Source organism: Cnephaeus nilssonii (genome assembly GCF_951640355.1).
Source record: "Cnephaeus nilssonii genome assembly, chromosome: 15".
Taxonomy (NCBI): Eukaryota; Metazoa; Chordata; class Mammalia; order Chiroptera; family Vespertilionidae; genus Cnephaeus; species Cnephaeus nilssonii.
Genome location: NC_137086.1, coordinates 63,798,892 through 63,818,890, shown reverse-complemented (window position 1 = coordinate 63,818,890; position 19,999 = coordinate 63,798,892). Strand labels below are relative to the sequence as shown.

At 41.5% G+C, this 19,999-nt stretch overlaps 1 protein-coding gene across 4 annotated transcripts in view; it reads right to left on the bottom strand.

Moving 5' to 3' along the window:
• AFF3 (ALF transcription elongation factor 3) overlaps positions 1–19,999 on the bottom strand; it is a 514,559-nt gene that overhangs the window by 157,381 nt on the left and 337,179 nt on the right. For all 4 annotated transcript variants that reach the window (XM_079792550.1, XM_079792551.1, XM_079792549.1 and 1 more), the window contains 2 exons: positions 15,160–15,196; positions 5,951–6,002 (listed from right to left, as the gene is read on the bottom strand). In XM_079792550.1, the coding sequence (XP_079648676.1) occupies positions 5,951–6,002; positions 15,160–15,196 (89 nt within the window). The remainder of the gene's footprint in view (positions 1–5,950; positions 6,003–15,159; positions 15,197–19,999) is intronic.

The following is a 19,999-nucleotide window of genomic DNA, read 5'->3' as shown; positions in this document are numbered from 1 at the left end:
TGATCACTCAGCCTTTCCTCTTCACAGCTCACTAGAAGACCTATATCAACTTTTGTTTTTATCACCCTTAACCCTTTCTAAGTTTTCCACTTTTTAAAAAAAATAAGAGATTAAAATTCTCATAAGCTCTGGTCACTACCAACTGCCAGGGAAGGCTTGTTTTCTATCTTTTATAAATCATGAATCTGGTTATGACAGTAATAATAACTATTTACTGAGTGTCTACTAGATAATGGGCACTTTCTATAGATTAATTCCAACTAATGTATTAACTTTGGAGAAAAAACATTTCACGGGTCACTGATTCAGTTTGAGCTTATAATAATTCCAAGTCTTTTACTGTACAATGTGTACCTCTGATAAACCATTTCCCTTCTGCTTCATTTTATTTATTTTTCCTCCTAGGTGTTGAATACTTTCTGTTTAATCCCATTTGTTTATGAAGGTCATTTCAAATCTTCATTTATTCTTTAAGGTTACAGTCACTTTGTTCCACTGAGGGTCCTCTACAAACGCCGAAGGAGCCTCACTCAGGACTTTTCTACAAGCCTATGCTGTGGGCCTCTGACACGAGAGTGAATTTGTTGTTGGCAGGAAAATCTGGATTGAGCAAGCATGGTGACCCCGCCAAACTGTGGCCTTCATAGTATTTTGGAAACCTCCTTTAGCTAATTATTTCTAGAGCTTTTCTGGCACAGATGACTATCTAGCAGGATCTCTGTCTACCCTTCTTCTGCAGGCCTTACCTGGAGGGATTTTCCTGGAATGATTATCATCTCTAGAGAAACTACCTAAGCGCTCTGAGATGCCAGCAGAATGGGACAATGGTTAAGAGCTTGGCTTCCAGGGTTTGGATTTTGGGTTTGAATCTTGACTTTGCACTTGAAGTTATATAAAGCAGGAACCTTAATTAGCCTATTTTGCCTCTAAAATAAGGTATTTTTTTTTTGTAAGAATAAAACATGTCCAGTGTTAAGACTAGTACCTGGACAATGTAATGGCTCAAAACATGTTAATTATTATTATTACTAGAGGCCTGGTGCACGAAATTCGTGCACTGGGGAGGGGGTGTCCCTCAGCCCAGCCTGCACCCTCTCCAACCTGGGACCTCTCAAGGAATGTCTGACTGCAGGCAGTTGGACATCCCCCTCACAATCCAGGACTGCTGGCTCCCAACCACTCGCCTGCCTGCCAGCCTGATCACCCCTAACCACTCCCCTGCAAGCCTGATTGACGCCTAACTGCTCCCCTGCTGGCCCGATTGCCCTCAACTGCCCTCCCCTGTTGGCCCGGTCACCCCCAACTGCCCTCCCCTGCCGGGCCAGTTGCCTCCAACTGCCCTCCTCTGCTAGCCTGGTTGCCCCCAACTGCCCTCCCCTGCAGGTCTGGTCACCCCTAACTGCCCTCCCCTGCTGGCCTGATCACCCACAACTGCCCTCCCTTGCTGGCCATCTTGTGATCACATGGGGGTGGCCATCTTGTGACCATATGGGGGTGACCATCTTGTGTGAGGGCATGATGGTCAATTTGCATATCACCTCTTTATTATATAGGATAGGGAAGAAAAGCTGCCACATAAATATTTACCCTTTCTGTAAATTTGTTTTTTATTCTTATTTTTTTAAAGGGAGGTAAATTTTGTGTGTGTATGTAAGTTTTCAGCAGCTTTATCCAAAGAGTATATACCAAGGAGCATAATGGCTGGATTGTATGGCGAGAGTATGTTTAGTTTTGTAAGAAACCATCAAATTGTTTTCCAAAGTGGCCTTAACATTTTGAATTCCCACCAGCAATGTTTGAGAGTTTCTGTTGCTCCCCATCCTCGCCAGCATTTGGAGTTGTCTGTGTTTTGGTGATTGTAATAGAGGTATATCACTGTTTTAATTGGCATTTCCCTGATAACATATGATGTGGAGCAACTTTTCATGTGATTATTCACCATCTGTATTTCTGCCCTGGTGAAATGTCTGGTACTTTCTTTGGCCCACTTTTGGGTTGTTTTCTTACTGTTGAGTTTTAAGAATTCTTTGCTTTGGATGTCAGTCCTTTATCAGATGTGTCCTTGGCAAACATGTTTTGTCAGCCTTCTCATTCTCTTGACATTGTCTTGCCACTCTGGCAGCCCTGAGCTCCATCCTCCGACACTGCATGCCAATACGATTGTGGCTTTCTCCTTGAGCTCTTGTTGTTCTATGTGGACTGGGGAGTACTATTAGGGGAGAAGCTGTATAAACGTAGATCTCACTCATCCCATTTTCTTCTTTCAAGGATCAATTCCCAACATTTTCTGCTTTCTAGTAGTTTAAAAAGTATTTTGTCTCATATTTTTTAATAGTTAATTCTCTGCAGGAGAATTAATCTGATATAAGGTCTCCCATCATTAACATTACTGGTACGCGACAGAGATTCTAACTTTTGGTGTTTTGTGTGTGTTAAGAATAAACTACACATTTCATCTTTATGAATACTCATAGTGTCATTGAATAATATCTCCTGAAGGGATCTTTGAGTGTTACTCAGCTACTCTGTCCTATCAGGCAATGACTGCCTAAAACTTAACATGATGAATTTTCTGCTGATTTCATCTCCAGTGAGGAAAGATTCCTTTCTAGGAAATTAGCTCTCTGTCTGGAGGCTCCCAACTTTATACTTCAATTTAAATCTATAGGATGGTTTTAAGTGACTCCCAGGGTCACGGAGTTTCACAGACAGAGGGATATACAGGCATTACTGAAGCCACGTCTCTCTCACAGGATCACGGGTGTGAAAATGATGTCTTTCCTCATGCCCCGTGTGTGTTATCTGCCGTTTTCTTTGCTCTGCTTCGCCCCTCAGCTCCCATGAGCTCATCATTTCTGGTCTGTTTTACTGAGATTCTCTCCCTTGTTCTATTTCCTGGCATCTGTGCATCTGCTTCTGCCAGCCTGGTGTCGGAATCATTCTGATTACTGTGACCCTTAATGTTAGGAGTTGAATTCTCTCCCCCCCCCCCCATTCATATGGTATGCTGAAGTCCTAACCTCTCAGAATGAGACTATTGGGAGACAGGGGCTTTATAGGGGTAATCATATTAAACAAGACCTTTAGGGTGGGCCCTAATCCAAGATACCTGCTATTATTATAAAAAGGGGAAACGGACACAGAGACATGCTCAGAGGGAAGGTAATAAGAAGAGACACAGGGAGGAGACGTCCACCTGCAGAACAAGTCAGTAGGCCTGGACACGTCCTTCTCTCAGAGGAAACCAATCTTGGACGTCCAGCCTCCAGAACCATGGAATTATACATTTTTGTTGCTTAAGGCACCAAAAGTACAAAGTCTGTTGTACTTGTGCCTTAGTAGCCCTAGCAAACTAATACACTTACCACTTAACAAATAGTCTGACCCCAGTTTTTCTACTTGATTCTGACTCATGGCTTTACTTTGTCTCCTAAGATCCACTGACTCCTCAGTATGGTTAATGGGCAAAAAAACCAAAATATCCAAAAATGTGTAACCTATTATTTTTTACTTAAATTGAATGACTTTTCTGAGCCTTCTAGACCAAGCATGTCAAACTCAAAGGCTAACATGGGCCAAATAAACAAGGGTTAAGTTTATGTGGGCCACTAAAAAACAAAAGCTTCAATTTTCATAGAAACGTAGGTTTATTTTGATAGAGACATGCTGAAGACAAAGGGCTGAAATAAATGAGTCATCGTTAACATAAAATAATAGAACATTTTAATAAAAATTAATATTTTTTCTTGAACATTAACTTACCTGACACTGAATAACTTCACAAATCAATAATCGTAACACAAATAAACCTATTTTTTTTTTGTTTTCCGAAAGTGAAATATTTCCTGTTGCGCACACCAAACAAGTTAGTTCAAGACTAATGATGTGGCCGTTGGCTGCTAAAATATTCGCTGCCAGTATTAGTGGAGAGAAATGGTGCACCTGAGTGCAAGATACATAAGGGAAATGAATGCAACATGATTATAGTAATTAGTCATTAGCAAATGTTGTAGTTTGTTATTAATAATTATGTATAACAGGATACTGTAAACATTAAGTTACGAAATTTTTACTAAAATGTTTTTTACATACCGTTATATCGTGGGCTGCATGTGGCCCGTGGGCCGAGAGTTTGACATGCTTATTTTAGACAAAGTAAGGATATTGTCCCTGCCCACCTAAATAAAGCTCGGACAAGGTACCGAAAGGGACTGTAACATGCGTCCTGGCCTAATTCCTACAGAACTCCAGGTGGCGAGCTCCTCCAGGGGCCCACGTTCAGAGTCCTCCACTTTTACCAGGGATCCTTGCAACCTCAGCTTAGTTGTGCTATTCCTAGTTCAAGAGGCGGGTGTGGCCGATGGCTAAGCAACTGTTTTGCTTGAGGAGAGAGGAATGTGGGGTGATGCTCCCAGAGTTCCCTGTTCTCAGATCGCCAGAGATAACAGAACAGCTCAGACAACACATTTTCACAAGGAACTGAGGTGTGGAAACCAATTCCCTTAGAGAATAGAATTTTTTTAGAAATGCATAAGGGAAGAAGAATTTTCACGGTACATCAAACTGCATTAACAAAATTGGTGTCTACTGAATGAGATTTAACATTTGTAAAATTAAATGTAGGATGTTAGCAGTTTTCCAATATATTTTGTTTTTTAAATGATTTTTTAAAAACGAGAAATTAAAAAAATTGTCTCTGTAATAATTACTACTTTTATAAAATTATTTATAAAAAACCTACTTACTCCCAAATAGCTTACATTCTAGTTGTATAAATTCGTATCCAGTCTCAAATGTTATTAAAAAGAACCAACATTTTAAATGATTCTTCCCTTTTCAGTTCTCTAGAATGCCTCCAGATGGCATTAAAACCCTTTCCCCATTATATTTTCAGCATAAAATTTTTAAAGTTAGTGATATTTTAACCACTTAAAACTAATCAATGTGTTATATCATCAGAAATCATAGCAATGGAACTGTTTAGAACTTTTAGTGTAACATCTTAAGGAAGACAACATATAATCACATCCTTTATGAAATATGTAGCCATCTTATGCTTAAGGGAAGCTGAAGGATTTTTCTAGACTGAGAAACAGATCTTAGACAAACCAAGACACTCAATAAATTATATCACAAACTGTGATTTCTACTGAGAAGCATTTTAAACGCTTAGTAGTAAGAGTGCTGACCCACATAAAGATGAATTCACAAATCATATAGGAATAAGGAAACCGAGTTACCCCTCAGAGTTATAATAAAGATTTTCAAAGAGCAAATGTGACTCCTAAAATAATTTGTTAGTTCCTGAATTATTTCATTTAAACTTTGGTATATAAATTTGGTATCAAATTAATCATTAAAACTTTTGGATTCCTTGAGCACCGAGAGGAAAAAAGCAACATGCAGTGAGGAACGGGCGCTGTCTAAGGGCCTTTTCTTATCTTTAAAAAAATGCTTTTGTTAATTCAAAAACATCAGCAAACTCATGAGATTCCAGAGGCATCTGTACTTGTATTTTTCACAAAGTTCCGAGGGGAGGGTGCAGATGGCAGGCGTTTTGAAGGACATCAGTCCCTCACAGGTGTGCGGGACAATGGCTCCCGCAGGTGAGCCAAGTTCTACATTATTTACAACAGTGACGATGAAAGTCTCAAACAAATTCTAAAAGGCTGCCCGCTCCTCTGCCACCAGTATGTGCCCTCCCATCTCCTTACACCTGGACTTTCCAAGAAGAGCACTCGTGTTTTCGATATCATTCTTTTCTGTATTCAAGCACAATAAACACCTCCAAATGCGTGCGCACTCAGAGCATTTAAAAAGACATTGTCAGGAGAAGGAGAACTGGCCCTCCTCCCATTATTATTATTACAGTACGCGACACTCGCACTGTTTCGTATTACAGGCACATTCAAGAACAGCCATCACGAACAGAAAGAGGAAAGAGACTTACGATGTATTCGAGGTGCCATTGTCTGGACTCTCGGGCTCAGCATCACCTTTCTCTTAAAAAGGAAGCAGAAAAAAAAACCCCAACATGTGAGTATCACAGTCTTAAATATTTAAGAGAGATTACATACATTTGAATGCTCCTATTTCCTATAACAATTTTTCAAAATGTGCAGCAGGAGGCTTTTAAAACACCTTTTTATGTCTGAGAACCAGATTTGCAAAATAATTTCTTCTCTGTAATACCACTGCCCGGGCACGGATCTGTGAGCAGGTACTAAGGAGCTGTTTGTAAACAACCAGAGGCTCAGAGTGGAAACCTCACCAGGAGAAGAGTATCTTACAGCCGGAACCTGTTTCCTTCCACTCCACTTTACAGAACATTTAAGGAAATAAACCCCATTAGCATTCTACTTGCAAGGCATGCTGGACTTCGATCCCTTTTGCTAACGTAAGCCGAACCAGGTCTGGCTGCGTCAGAACTCGGAGGAGAGAATTTTACTGAGGTTGTATCCTAGGTTACAAGGTCCCCAAGAATTACCCCCCACCAAGAGCCTTGGCTTAGGTTTTGCCCCACCCTCCCCAGTTAATGCAGAATAAGATGTAAACCAGAAATCCTTCCTATCTGACAGGTTAGGTAAAGAAATGTTTCACCGTGGTCATCAAGGATTTAATTAAGGAAGCCTGGAACCAGCTCATTTTTTGTAGTTTTAAAGGGCAAATTCCTCTTGCAAAGACACTGTAATTCTTAGATCCTTGGATACTGGGGGTTTGAATTACGTGCCCTCGTGCTGTAAGGTGCTCCCTTTTGGGAGATGAAGGAGCAAGGGTCATGATTGCCAGTGTGGGTCGGCTGTGTTACGATGGTTGTGCTGTCCTAATCTACACTAATAAAAGAGTATCATGCTAATTGACTGTACCTTTGTGACACCCACCAGCCAATCAGGAATGAGTATGCAAATTAACTCAACAAAGATAGTGGGTTAATTTGCATACGCAGGCGCGGAGCAGCTGGGGGCGGGGCGGGACGCTTGCATCATTGCCATGGTGATGACGCAGGCATTCTGCACCACCCCAGCAGTTCTGGGCCTCTGGGCAGCGTGGGAAGGCGGAAAGGCGGCTCTGGCCAGAGCGAAGGTGGTGCCAGCAGCCAGGGGAAGGAAGGCCCATGCTTGCACGAATCTTCGTGCATCGGGCCTCTAATAGTTTAATAAACCCCAGGCAAGGCTGTGGGTCGTAGGCAATGGGCCTGATGGTGGCAGCTGTTTTGCTTTGCCATCTGAGTCTGCAGAACCCCCGGTGTGCTCTTTGGGGCCCAGGCCTACGCATGTGCAGGCCCCTTTCATCAGGATGGTCTCCTTAAACTGCATGATGATCACATTCTGAAGATATTGTCCAAACTGAACCCCAAAGCAAACTTGGTCATTTCTTCCTTCTCTTTTTAGGAAATTAAAGTTGTGAGAGGAAGACCGGCGGATGTGGTTCACACGTCTATCTTAGATATAACAGAGGTAACTGGGCACGGGAACAGATACGAGGGACAGCCACTTCATCAGAGAGCCAATCATCGACTTCACCGCCTGGGTAACAAACGCTGATTAATGGGCCCCCACGCATAGGAAACCACGCCAAAGTGCAAGTAGAGGCAGCAAATCAATGAAGTGGCTCTAGAGCTCGTACTGTCGCGTCTGTCCTCCAGGCCACGCCTGTGGTGCATTCAGACACGTGAGGCCTCATCAACTGGTTTGAGAGCTGGAAAACAATCTCCTTCAGTCCTTTCCAGAGTCATCCTTCCACGCAGTGGCGACAATTCCTGCCAGAACCCTAAATAGTTATACCTGTGCTGTGTGAGACAAAGCTACTTGGAGGTTTCAGTCACCATATTGATGCCCCGCCCTTTAATTGGAGGAATTTGTTGCTTTTCCCAGCCTAGCACTGCCCTTAGCCACACCGAATACAATCACAACAGAGTGAAACAGCCAGGCAGCAGCCAGAAATAGCAAACATTTCCAAACAACTTACGTCAAGAAAACAGGAAACCGAGATTGTCAACAGAGACACTGTTTGGATGTTTGAGTAAATGTTTTTCCTTGGCCAACAATTCTGCCAAAGAACCCGCAGGTGGAGAGGACACAGGCCTCTGCACGTGGGGCCTGGGCTGGGAGTCGGGCTGGACCAGCACTGTGGCGACAGGGACAACAGAGGAGGTTCTGGCCAGCAGCGAGGACCCCGCGGGCCGAAGGAGACATTTAGGAACAGCCTGGGAGGGAGTGCTCGCAGCACCTTCAGTGCCAACGAGGAACGGGCTTCTGGGGAAGAGTAGGTGCAGGAGGGAGAAAGGGATCAAATTATTTTGGTCCTTCAGCAAGAATGAAACAAGATTCTCCCAACAACTTGCAATTGTAGGTGATGCAATTATCTGAAGTTCCCTTGAAATGTTTAAGTGCCTACGTCATTAAGAGCCATCCTTTCTTCCTCATGACCCAGGGGAAAATGATGCATGACAGCTACATGTTTCCGTGCAGCTACCAAAGAGGACTGGGTCATCCTGGCTGTGTCAACTTTTCATGATGGATACCCCGCGGGTTCCTTTGGGAGGGACCTGCATGGATCATTAAGGAAATGGACAGGAGAGGATGGCCTGGGTGCAGGGTGGTCATTTTGCACATGGAAATATAATTACAGAGAGCAAGAGGGGAAAAATGAGCCACTGCAAGGACACACACACACAGACACATGTACACACAAGTAAGTCATATGTAGGTACATATGTATAGTATATGTGTACTTTCAACCTGACGCTCCAAAGGGTCTCCCTGTGCCTCGCGCAGTCCCTGACACACTGCACGCTCAGCGTCTGTCTTCTGTCTGATGCCTGTCATGAGCACAGAACCCCACACTACAGGGGAGAGAGGGTAGGTACGTTCACCACGGAGTTGAATGTACAATTTCAATACTAAACCATTTGATGACTCCAATAGGTCACAAAAGAAAAAATACCGAATTTGTGCCCTTCAGACACTTAGAGAGACTGCACGGCCGGAGGCTCACACGCTCCATCACCCTGCCAGGAGAGGGACTAAGGAGGTCTGAACAGGGAGAAATACAGGTTGTGCTAGGCTGGATTCTGCTGCACAGGTGAGGTTTGATATACTACAACTCTTCTTTATAATAAAAGGAATCCATGTACATGGCAAAACAATTGACCAGCAGAGAAAACGTAAAACCGTTGCTTGCTTCTGGTTTTCGTTCTGTGAGCCCTTCAGCCGTCACTCTAAGTAACACACGTATTTCTAGATGTGTCAACTTTAGAGGGTACCTAATGATCTCTGATATGAAGGATGCGAGATAAAGTATTTAATATACTACCACCTCCCCTCTCCTTACAATTTTATTAGTCCTATCATTACTTTTACTGTCTCCAGTGAGTATTTATAATGTTCAATACATTTAACCATCCATTTCTTGATTAATCAACTTCTTTCCTCTTAAACTATGCACAATGAGGAAATTCCCCCACCTATTCCCTCCCGCCTGCCCTCCCTCCACCACCTACAACTGCACAGCTAAACCTTCCATCTACAGAGCCGAGATTTAAAATATTTATATTCTGTTCAGTGATTATTAATGAGGCATCCTCGTGCATCTTAACTTAATTAATAGCTTAATTTTTAGAATGTCCTATAGGCCAATTAGAAAAACTATAAACCAATAACAGAAGTTTAAATACTGCAACAATATACACATTAGTCAGTGAAGAAGGGGGACTGGGCCTGTGGAGAAGGGAAGGCCAGCGCTCCCTGCACTGAGGTCCCAGGGAGTCTCACTCTTAACTCCATCATGCCACAGCTTAGTCTGTATCAAGTCTCCCCTTTTCCTTAAAAAAGTGTTCAACAGAACATGCGTTTAATGTACATATAACGCATACAAACAGTTTTTAAAAATTAAAACGAGTTAACTGTGAAGAAGACACTGCCAAGAAATAACCCCAGAGTCTCTAAGTTCCTGTCCCTCCCAGCGGAATTTTGTGCTAATCATTCTCTTCTCTCTCTCTCTCTCTCTCTCTCTCTCTCTCTTTTTAAAAAATATATTTTTATTGATTTTTTACAGAGAGGAAGGGAGAGGGATAGAGGGTTAGAAACATCGATGAGAGAGAAACATGGATCAGCTGCCTCCTGCACACCCTCTACTGGGGATGTGCCCGCAACCAAGGTACTTGCCCTTGACTGGAATCGAACCTGGGACCCTTCAGTCCGCAGGCCAATGCTCTATCCACTGAGCCAAACCAGTTAGGGCTCTCTTCTCTTCTTGATAGTTTTTACCACCCTTGTGTTTATTAGTAAATAAAATATTCTTTAGTTTTCCTGATTTTGAAATTTGCATGAATGGAATCATACTGTATGCATTTCTCTGAGACTTCCTTCTGTCACTCACGACCATGATGTTTAGACCCAGCTACCAGGGTGCACAGAGCTGTGGTTTGTTCACTGCTGTGCATCCTATAAAAAACCTACCAGGGTTTTCTCATTCATTCTACTGGTGGACATGTAGGTTTTTCCATATGAATGACACAGTTACAAATGTCCACGAACACCCTTCCTCATGCACATGTTGGGCGTGTGGGCCACAGGGCTTTCACACGCCCAACCTTACCAGGGAATGCTGAACTGGTTCCAAGTTAACTTATGGTCAAACATTAAAGAATGTTTCTTCTCATTTAATAATATAAAGTGAAATTTCAGTGTAGTGTTTGCATTTCTCTGAGTACCAATGTGGAAGAGATATTTTGTGCTTGCTCTTCTGTGACATTGCTTCTCATTTCTCAAAAAAAATGTTTAGTAAGTTTTTTAGCTCATAGAAGCACTTCATTGTCTTGATACAAGTCTTCTGTCACTGTCTCTCTGTCTCTCTCTCTCACACACACCCTCTAGTAACTTTTCCCAGTGTGAGTCTTTTACTCTTTTTCTGGTATCTGTGCATGATAAGTTCTCAATTTTAATTTACTTGAATATATCAATTATTTTCCTATATTTGATAATTTGTTGTGTTTGTATTTAAGAAGTACATCAAAATATGTTCCATATTGTCTTTGGAAAGTGTATAACTAAACTGTTCACATTTAGATCTTCTACAAATACCAGGAGAATTTTTTTTATATGACATAAGGTAATTTCATTTTTCTCATAGATAACCAATTAAGAAGCTCATTCTTTCTCCATTGATCTACATTATCAGCTCTGTCATGAATCTAATTTTTATATATTTGTGGGCCTGTTTCTAGGTCCCATATTCTCTTTCATTGCTCAATTTGTCTACTACTATCTGTATTACTTAGCTTAAAACATTTATATATTTTTAATATGGCAAGGCAAGGCTCCAACCTTGTTGTTCTTTGGGAGTGTCTGAGCTATTTTTGGGCCTTTGTTCTATCAGAGAAATTTGAGAATCACCTTGTCAATTTCCAGATACACAAAAGTGAAGTTATAATTGCACTGTCTCCTATAGCTGTTGAGAAAGAAGTCACCTGGAAGTTTAATTGTTGCTTCTCTGACGGTATTAAAGTGCAGTTTAAAAATTGTTTCCTTATCTATAAGGTTTGCAGACGAACTATAATGTGTCTAGTGTGGCCTTTTACTTTTACTGCTTAATATGCATTGGGTTTCTAGAATTTGTGGGTTAGTGTATTCAATTCTAAAATTTTTTTCAGCCATTATCTTCCTTAATATTTCCTCTGTTCCTTCATCTCTTTCTGAAATCCTATTTAAATATATGCCATATTTAAGTATTTCTTACTTTATCCCCCACGTTTCCTTTTTTCTAAATATATTTTTATTGATTTTTTTTTTTTAGAGAGAGAGGAAGAGAGACGGAGAGAGACACATCCATCGGTATGCATCCCAACCAGGGATCGAACCCACAAACTTGGCACGTGCCCTTACCAGGAATCGAGCTGGTGACCTTGCAGTGTGGTGCACAGGACAAAACTAGACTGAGTCACATCAGCCAGGGAATATCCCATACATTTCTTAATTTCCATTTGTCTCTAGGCTGCACACTAGATAATTTCTTAAATTCAATTTCCCAATACATTGTTTTTAGCTGTATCTAATCTGCTGTTCAACCTGAATGAGGAAATTTTCATTTGTTATTATTTTTTTTCATTTCTGGAGGTCTGATTAGTACTTCTTCAAATCTTCTTGTTCTCAACCACATTCTCAAACGTCCCATTCTGGAAATTGAAGCAAGCACTCTAATTTTATGTTCGGGCTGGGTAATCCTGATATCTGAATTCCTTATGGGTCTGTCTAATTCTCTGTATCTGCTGTTCTCCTCTTGTTCATGGTCTCTTGCTTCACAGTATATAGTGTTTGTGATATGGAGTAACTCATTTCCCTTGGAATTATAGTTCTATTATTACTTATTCTTCTCCATTTTGTTTTCTTTTTCTGGTATTCCTATTAGCTGAATGTTGACCTTTCCACCCCAATTAATCTTCCATGTATCTGAACTTCCTTTCAAATTTTCCATCTGTCTTTTGCTTTATGTTCAGAAAAAAATGTTTTCAACTTTATATTACAAATTCTAGACTTCTGCTATTACCAATAATTTCTATTAATTTTTTGTGAACCATATTTTTAATTCTCAAGTGCTCATTTGTTCTGTAACTGCTTATTTTTCATACCAATCTGTTCTTTCCTTTTATTTAATACAATAATTTCAAATATTTCTGAAGGCTGCAATTATACTTTACATTTTTTCTTCTGTTTCTTGAATTAAGTGGATTTCCTCTGGAGTCAGTCCTCTTTGGTACTTATTGGTGACACATTCATGTTTTGAACGATAGCAGTTGGTTAACAAAGGTAATTGATGGGGGTTTCCTGTAGTAGTATATTGATCTGTTTTCCTCACACACATATCCCTCGCAGGAAATGCTGCTTTGAGCTCTTTGTAAATGGAAGGGTATGTTAACTGGAGACCTTATTCAGGTTTTGGAGAAGAGAGACCTCAAGACAAGCTGGGAGCCCTGATCCTCTCATCACGCTCCACACCAAGAAAGAAGTACTTTACTCTGGGTGTGTAGCATTTTTGTTTTTGAAAAGCTAACTCTTCTTCCACTACTGACATAAGTCTTTTTTTAGAGTCTGGTATTACCTCAGAATCTATATGCTTCTCTTAGGTATCAGCTCCCAACTAGGGCTTCTGGTCAACTGTTCTTTTCTTAGCAAACGTTATCGTGTTATTTGGTTTTTTTTTTTTTTTTTTTTTTTTTGGTGGTGGTGGTGGGGGGTGAATCCAGATGGAAATCTCTGTATGAGAACCAGCTAGGATGGGGGTGGAGGGGCTATAGGTGGAAGAACGGCCCAGGTCCCTACCACTCTCTGAGCGCCAGGCCTGTTCCCTGTGAGACTGAGCAGAAACCTGGGGTCTGTTGTGGAGTCCCAAGGACATTCCCACCACCACTAGAGCTGGTTCCTGTTTGTTTCATTAAGACCTTCCTTGCCCAGGGTTACTTCATAGGAGGGTCCTGTCTACTCTGTTTTCCAGGAACTCAACTGAATTTCTGGCTTGTTGATGCATGCACCCCTTTCTGTCCTCAGCGCTATTACAGATTTATGTCCATTGCAACAAAGTTCTGGTAATTTAAACAGAGATTCTGGAGGGAGGGGGGGTGCTCATGCTCAGTCTGCCCCTTGAACAGGGCACCTCCAGACTTTAATAAAATGTAGACATAGGTCACCTCTTTTTTAATATTTAAGTTTCTCAATGCTTAATAAGCTTTTATTTTCTAAAATTAAATTAACCAGTAATTTAGCAAACTCACTAAAGTATCCTTTAAAAGATCTGGATTAAAAATATTTTTCTGTTCAATTAACATACTATTTTCTCTTAGCATCTATATCATACATCTACAGCAGCAGATTTCAACCTGTGGGTCACAACCCACAGGTTGAGAACCGCTAGCAGGGTCACCTAAGACCATCAGAAAACACAGATATTTACATTACGATTCATTAACAGTAGCAAAATTACAGTTATGAAGTAGCAACGAAAATAATTTTATGGTTGGGGGTCACCACAACATGAACTGTATTAAAGGGTCGCGGCATTAGAAAGGTTGAGAACCGCTGCTCTAGTCTTTGGCACATGATGCTGACGCCTGCACACCTCATGGACTTAGCCAGGCATTTCTCCTAATTCCTTTTCTTACTACTGAATTGATGATGTTCTTTAGGTTTCAAGTCCCTTGGCATTTCTCCTATCTGCTGGTACGTGCTCACAGCAAATTCCAGCCAAGGGTGAGATGATTAAGTGATACTGTCTATGCATCATTTTGCCACCGTTGCCCTACCCTGACCTTTCTCCAGCTGTGCAGGAGAAGTCTGGGCCTCCTAACACATCTGTCCGCATGTCTTTTCTCCCAGCCCTTCTGCCCTCACAGATGCTCAGTGAGTGAGCCTCAGTTCCAAAGACACATCTGCTTGCTCAGAGTGATTTTCATGTTCAAATACGGCTTTGTAATTGGCAAGGGGTACTCTCAGCTGACTGGCTAGTCATAGATGGAACGAAGCCCAGTCTTTGTGGACGTTGTTCATGACACGAATGAGATAGCGTGTGCATTTTTAATGCTCAAGAAAACATGAACAACAATTAGTAGGGCCAAAGAAGAGAATGAAAACACTACTTCATGGAATGATAACATCCTCTCTTTGACAACGAAGCCATGCGATTGGCTTCAATAAGGAATTCCTTCCTAGACACTTCAGTCTGTCTCTGAGAGAGGGCATGGTTTCTTCATGGCTTCTAAGGCCGTTAATCTTGAGGGCTTCTGATTGGTTCTCTTTGCCCGTTCTTTTTCTTTCAATTTAGATAACTAATTAGTGTTTTTAAAAAATGTTTCCCTTCCACATATACCAGAAACCAGCTATAACAAAGAATAATGTTCCTTCAACCTATGATTGTTTTGATGACCACCATTTAGTTTTGGCCTCCTCTTCTTGAAAAAAGATAGAGGGGCTCTCAAAGTCACATGAACCTCACACATTTGGAACATATTTGAACAAATGGCCCTCCTTTTCCCCATTTTATTTTGTTTATAGTGAAATTCTTTCACATGTTTATTGCATACATCTCCCCTACTCACCCCCTCAAAAGCCCCCCCTCCACCACCACCACATATACACTCATAAAGCTGTAGAGAGAAGCCTTTCTTACTTGGATTATTGTGTCCAGAGGAAACGAGCTGAGAGTCCTAAAAGAACAAGAAATATCAATTAACTTTCTCATTTTGACTTTTAAAATCAAAGTTGAATGTGAGATATATTCCTGGCCAATTTCTACCAGCTACTGTAATGAAAAACATTTGCATAAATGTGCTCGTTAAAAAGTTCTGGTACTATAGTTCACAATCACTTCTCTTTTGTATTGTAGACTTTTTGTTTTGTTTATTGAGGTGAAATTCACATAACACAAAATTAGCCACTTTAAAGTGAACAATTCAGTGGCATTTAATACATTCACAATGTTGTACAACCACCAACTCTCTTTAGTTACAGAATATTTCCATCATTTCAAAATAAAACTCCACAGCATTAAGCAGTGTCCGCCCCCCTCCTAAGCCCCTAGTACCCCCAAATCAGCATCCTGACTCCATAACTTTGTCTGTTCTGGATATTTCGTAGCAGTGGAATCATGCATGACGTGACCTTTTGTGCCTGGCTTCTTTCACGCTGCCTGTTGTGGAGATTCATCCACGTGGCAGCTTGTACCAGTAATTCATTCCTTTTTGTGGTTGAATAATGTGCCATTGTGTGTACACAGCCGTTTTTATTAACAGGTCCATTCTGTTAATGCACATTTGGGCTGTTTCCACCTTCTGGCTATTATGAGTAGTGCTGCCATAAACACACATGCATGTGTCCTTGTTTGAGTCTCTAAGAGTAGAGCTGCAGGTTCATGTGGCGATTCTATGTTGAGCTTTGTGAGGAACCGCCAAACTGTTTTGCACAGGGGCTGAGTCATTTTGCATTCCTACTAGCAATGTCTGAGGGTTCCAATTTCTCCACATCCTCACCAACACTTGTTATTTTCTGTTTTTAATTTTTATAAAATTTATGACAGCCATTGTAGGGGATGTGCAAAGGTTTCTCATGTGGTTCGGATTTGTATTTCCCTAATGACTAATGATATTGAGCTTCTTTTCTCTTTTCAACTATGAACTCATTTTTGAAAACAACAACAACAACAAAGCAGCTTTATTGAGGCATAAACAGTATAACACGAGCTGCACATATTTAAGGTACACAATTTAATAATAAATAGCATTAAAGGGCTGCTACTATTATCATCTTCTTGACTCAAGGACTGTTCCATTTTATTAAGTAGCACTGAGTATTTAAACAAAGAAGAGTAATACCTACTCATTAAAGAAAATTTAGAGAAACAGGAAAGTATACAAAAGTTGTCTGTAATCCCGAATCGGGTCATTTCGGAGGCTGAGCTGCTGCTTTTGGTTCGCCAGTGTGATTCCAATGTGTCACCTGGCGGTTACATGCACAAAGGTGACACCCACTTCTGGCTTCTTAGAAGAATACTTGCAGATGGAATCTGCAAACCTAAACTCCTGAATCCCCAAACCTAAACTCCTGTCTGGTACGTGGGGATCCGAAAGCTTCCTTATATGAGCTCTATTTAGCTGAGAAGTCAAGTTGGTACAAATCCTTTTGCTGAGGACGGAAATCAACAAGCTCCCCAGTGTCTGAGGAAGCCCTTCCACGGAGCGCCACAGCGACCACTATATGTCCCCCAAGTGTAAGGTGCCATCAAAAGTGCAGGAGGCTGCCGATCTCAGGGACCGCTAGCAAAGAAAACTGCTGCCAATGAACTGTAAGATGCCACCAGCTGTAAAACACATCCTGATTTGTAGGGAACTTACAATGTGAAAAACCACGCACCTTACATCACTAAGTCCAGGCATCCTTAAGCCATGTTGCCAACGCAGGACATACCAGTACTAATACTGTGCGAGCATTACTTCAAAACTGCTGTTTGGAACCCCTGAGGACTGGACCATTCAGACTTCTCCTTGTCTGTCTACCAGCCCGTCGTTAGAACTACAAAAGGCAAGAAATGCAAAACTACCTTCTCTTATTCTCTGATGCCCTCCCCTCATACACAGTGAGCTAATTCCTAGAGGAAAAAGAACCATCTGATTTGGTTTCATCGCCTTCCACCCCCATCAATCCCTTTCTTCTGAATCGTATTCTATAAAGCACCAAATAGTTAAAGTAATGTAATGTACAATGAATTTCGATGTTTGATTTGAGGTAATGCTAAACATGGAGTTTTAGTCCAAACATTTCGTGGTAGTTTTTGAGGCATCCTAGCAACCCCGGGAGGGAGTGAACTTGCCACTTTCCTCACCCCCCGGCTTTCATTCTCCTTCTGGGCACCCAGAGGAGGCAAGCACACGGGCATTTCTGTAAGGATGCCGAGTTCCGCCGCGCATGCTTCACAACCCTGTCAGCCAGGGCACTCTCAGGCCAGGCCTGATCCCCGGACTCAGCACCCATCGCCCTGTGACATGGTTGTGAAATGCCACTAGGTTTGCCCGTATGCCTACTCAGCACCCATCGCTCTGTGACATGGTTGTGAAATGCCACTAGGTTTACCTGTATGCCTTCTGAGCATGGGAAAATTCTACAATTTTCAGTTCTTTATTTGCATTTCACTACTTTGGAGACTGCTATAGAAATGAAGGGAAAAGGGAAAAGCAAATTCTTCCCCCCACCTTTGTGGAAATACCTGATAATGGCAGCCAATTTAAAGAAGTTACGCGTTCTTTTCTTTACCCAATTCAATTACTCTTGAGATTTGAAGAATGAGGCAGACGTGTCTGGTAGCATTTGTCCAGTGAACAGTGACTCCAGATGAAGTGTTCAGAGAATAGGAGAAATACCCACATTCGGTAACAACTGACCTCACTGGATGTTATGTCCTTCAATACCCGGACAAATGGGGGAAATTCTCGGAAGTATTTAGCTAATTAATTTAGTGGTGCAGCCAACTCAGAATGCAGTTAAATCAACTTTCCTGGTGAGGTCAAGTCGCCCCTTTAATCTTAATAGGGGCTTAATTTAATTATTTGTTGCTCGTTTAGGAGATTTTGCCCCTCAAATTTTATGAACAATTCTAGATCCTTCATGCTAGCAATACAGTGATAACCTCAAATGTTAATAATCTATCTAATTAAGGAAATGCAAGTCTCCAACTGACAGAATACTAATTAGTTGAGATACAGGTTGGAAGGGGTACAGTATGTGTCAACATTAATGACAGTCTTTGCAGTAGGCAGAACAAGGGCCCCCCAAAGATGCCTGTATCCTCATTTCCCGACCCTGAGAACATGTTACTTCTCATGGCAAAAGGGGCTTTGCAGCTGGGATTAAATGATGACTGTGAGATGGGAGATTATTCTGGATTACCCAAATAGGCCCAATCTGATATTCCCAGTGTCCTGACAGCCCCACGCTGTGGGTACCTCTCTGTCAGTTGCTCTCCGTGCCCATTGGCTCTGCCCTGGCCCCACTGGCCCTGCGGTGCCTCCAAGATCCACGTATGCTCCTGCCTCGGGGCCCTTCCCTTCTCTTCCATCTCCGTGGAACTCTCTGCCCCCCGTCTGCACGACCTGCTGCCTCACCTGCTTCAGGGAGTTGCTCAAATGCCGCTCCTCCAAAAGGTCTTCCTTAAGCTCTCTGCTGAAAAGTCATCCATTCCTAGTCACCATCAGCATCCACCTCCTCCTTGCTATGCACTCTATTGTCCCCTACTAGGAAAATATAAGCTCACCAAAAATCCACCAGAGCCAGAAGGAATTCAGTAAGTAGATTGTAAAATCCAGTGAATTTCCTTCACACCAGTGAGGACTAATTAAAACATAAAAACTTTTTAAAAAGCTCACTGAAATACAAAAGTAAGCAAATATCGTTAAATATCTGAGATAACCCACAGAGCCAATGTGAAAGACCTACAAGAACAGAATGTTTACCAGAGAACATGCAAGAAGGTATGAAAAGAAGTGCAGAGATGTCCAAATTCTTGGACAGGAAGATGATATTGTCAGATGGATATATTTTTCTTTTTAAAAATATATTTTATTGCTTTTTTACAGAGAGGAAGGGAGAGGGAGAGAGAGTTAGAAACATCGATCAGCTGCCTCCTGCACAACCCCTACTGGGGATGTGCCCGCAACCAAGGTACATGCCCTTGACTGGAATCGAACCTGGGACCCTTCAGTCCGCAGGCCAACGCTCTATCCACTGAGCCAAACCGGTTAGGGCTGGAAACACTTTCTTAAATTTAGTTAGAAACTAAACAAAATTCCAAGGAGATTTTTTTTAAAGGAACAACAGGTCATCAAGAGGATTCTTAAATTGATCTGGAAGAGAAAAATGTACAATAGGCAGGACTTTTGGATAATAAAAACGGATTCTGGCCTGACCACATGTATGTATAAATAGGCCAAAAATCATTAATAATTTAAAGTAGGAGTCAGCCAATTATAGCCCATAGGCCAAGTATAGCCCAGCCTTTGATTTGTTTTATCTTAAGCAATTTAATGCTTTTTAGCGTATTCAGAGTTTACGACCATAATAAATTTTAGAATATTATTATCAATTCAAAACAAAAACCCTTTACCCTTTAGCCAACATTCAACCCCACCTCCCCACCTCTGAGCTTCAAGAAACCACTAATCTAATTCTCTGTCTCGCTATATTTGCCTATTCTGGACATTTCAAATATATGAAATCATATAATATAGTATGTGGTTGTTTGTGACTTTCACTTAACATTTTAAAGGTTCATCCACATTGTATTAGGTGACACCATTTCATTCCTTTTTATGCTGAAAAGTATTCCATTGTAAGGATATGTTACTCATGTCTATCTATTCATCAGTTGGTGGACATTTATGTTGTTTCCACTTATTGGCTACTAGTGGCCCTGTGCATGAATCTGTGTGCGAGTAGCTCACTGCCGCTTGTCTCAGCTGGCT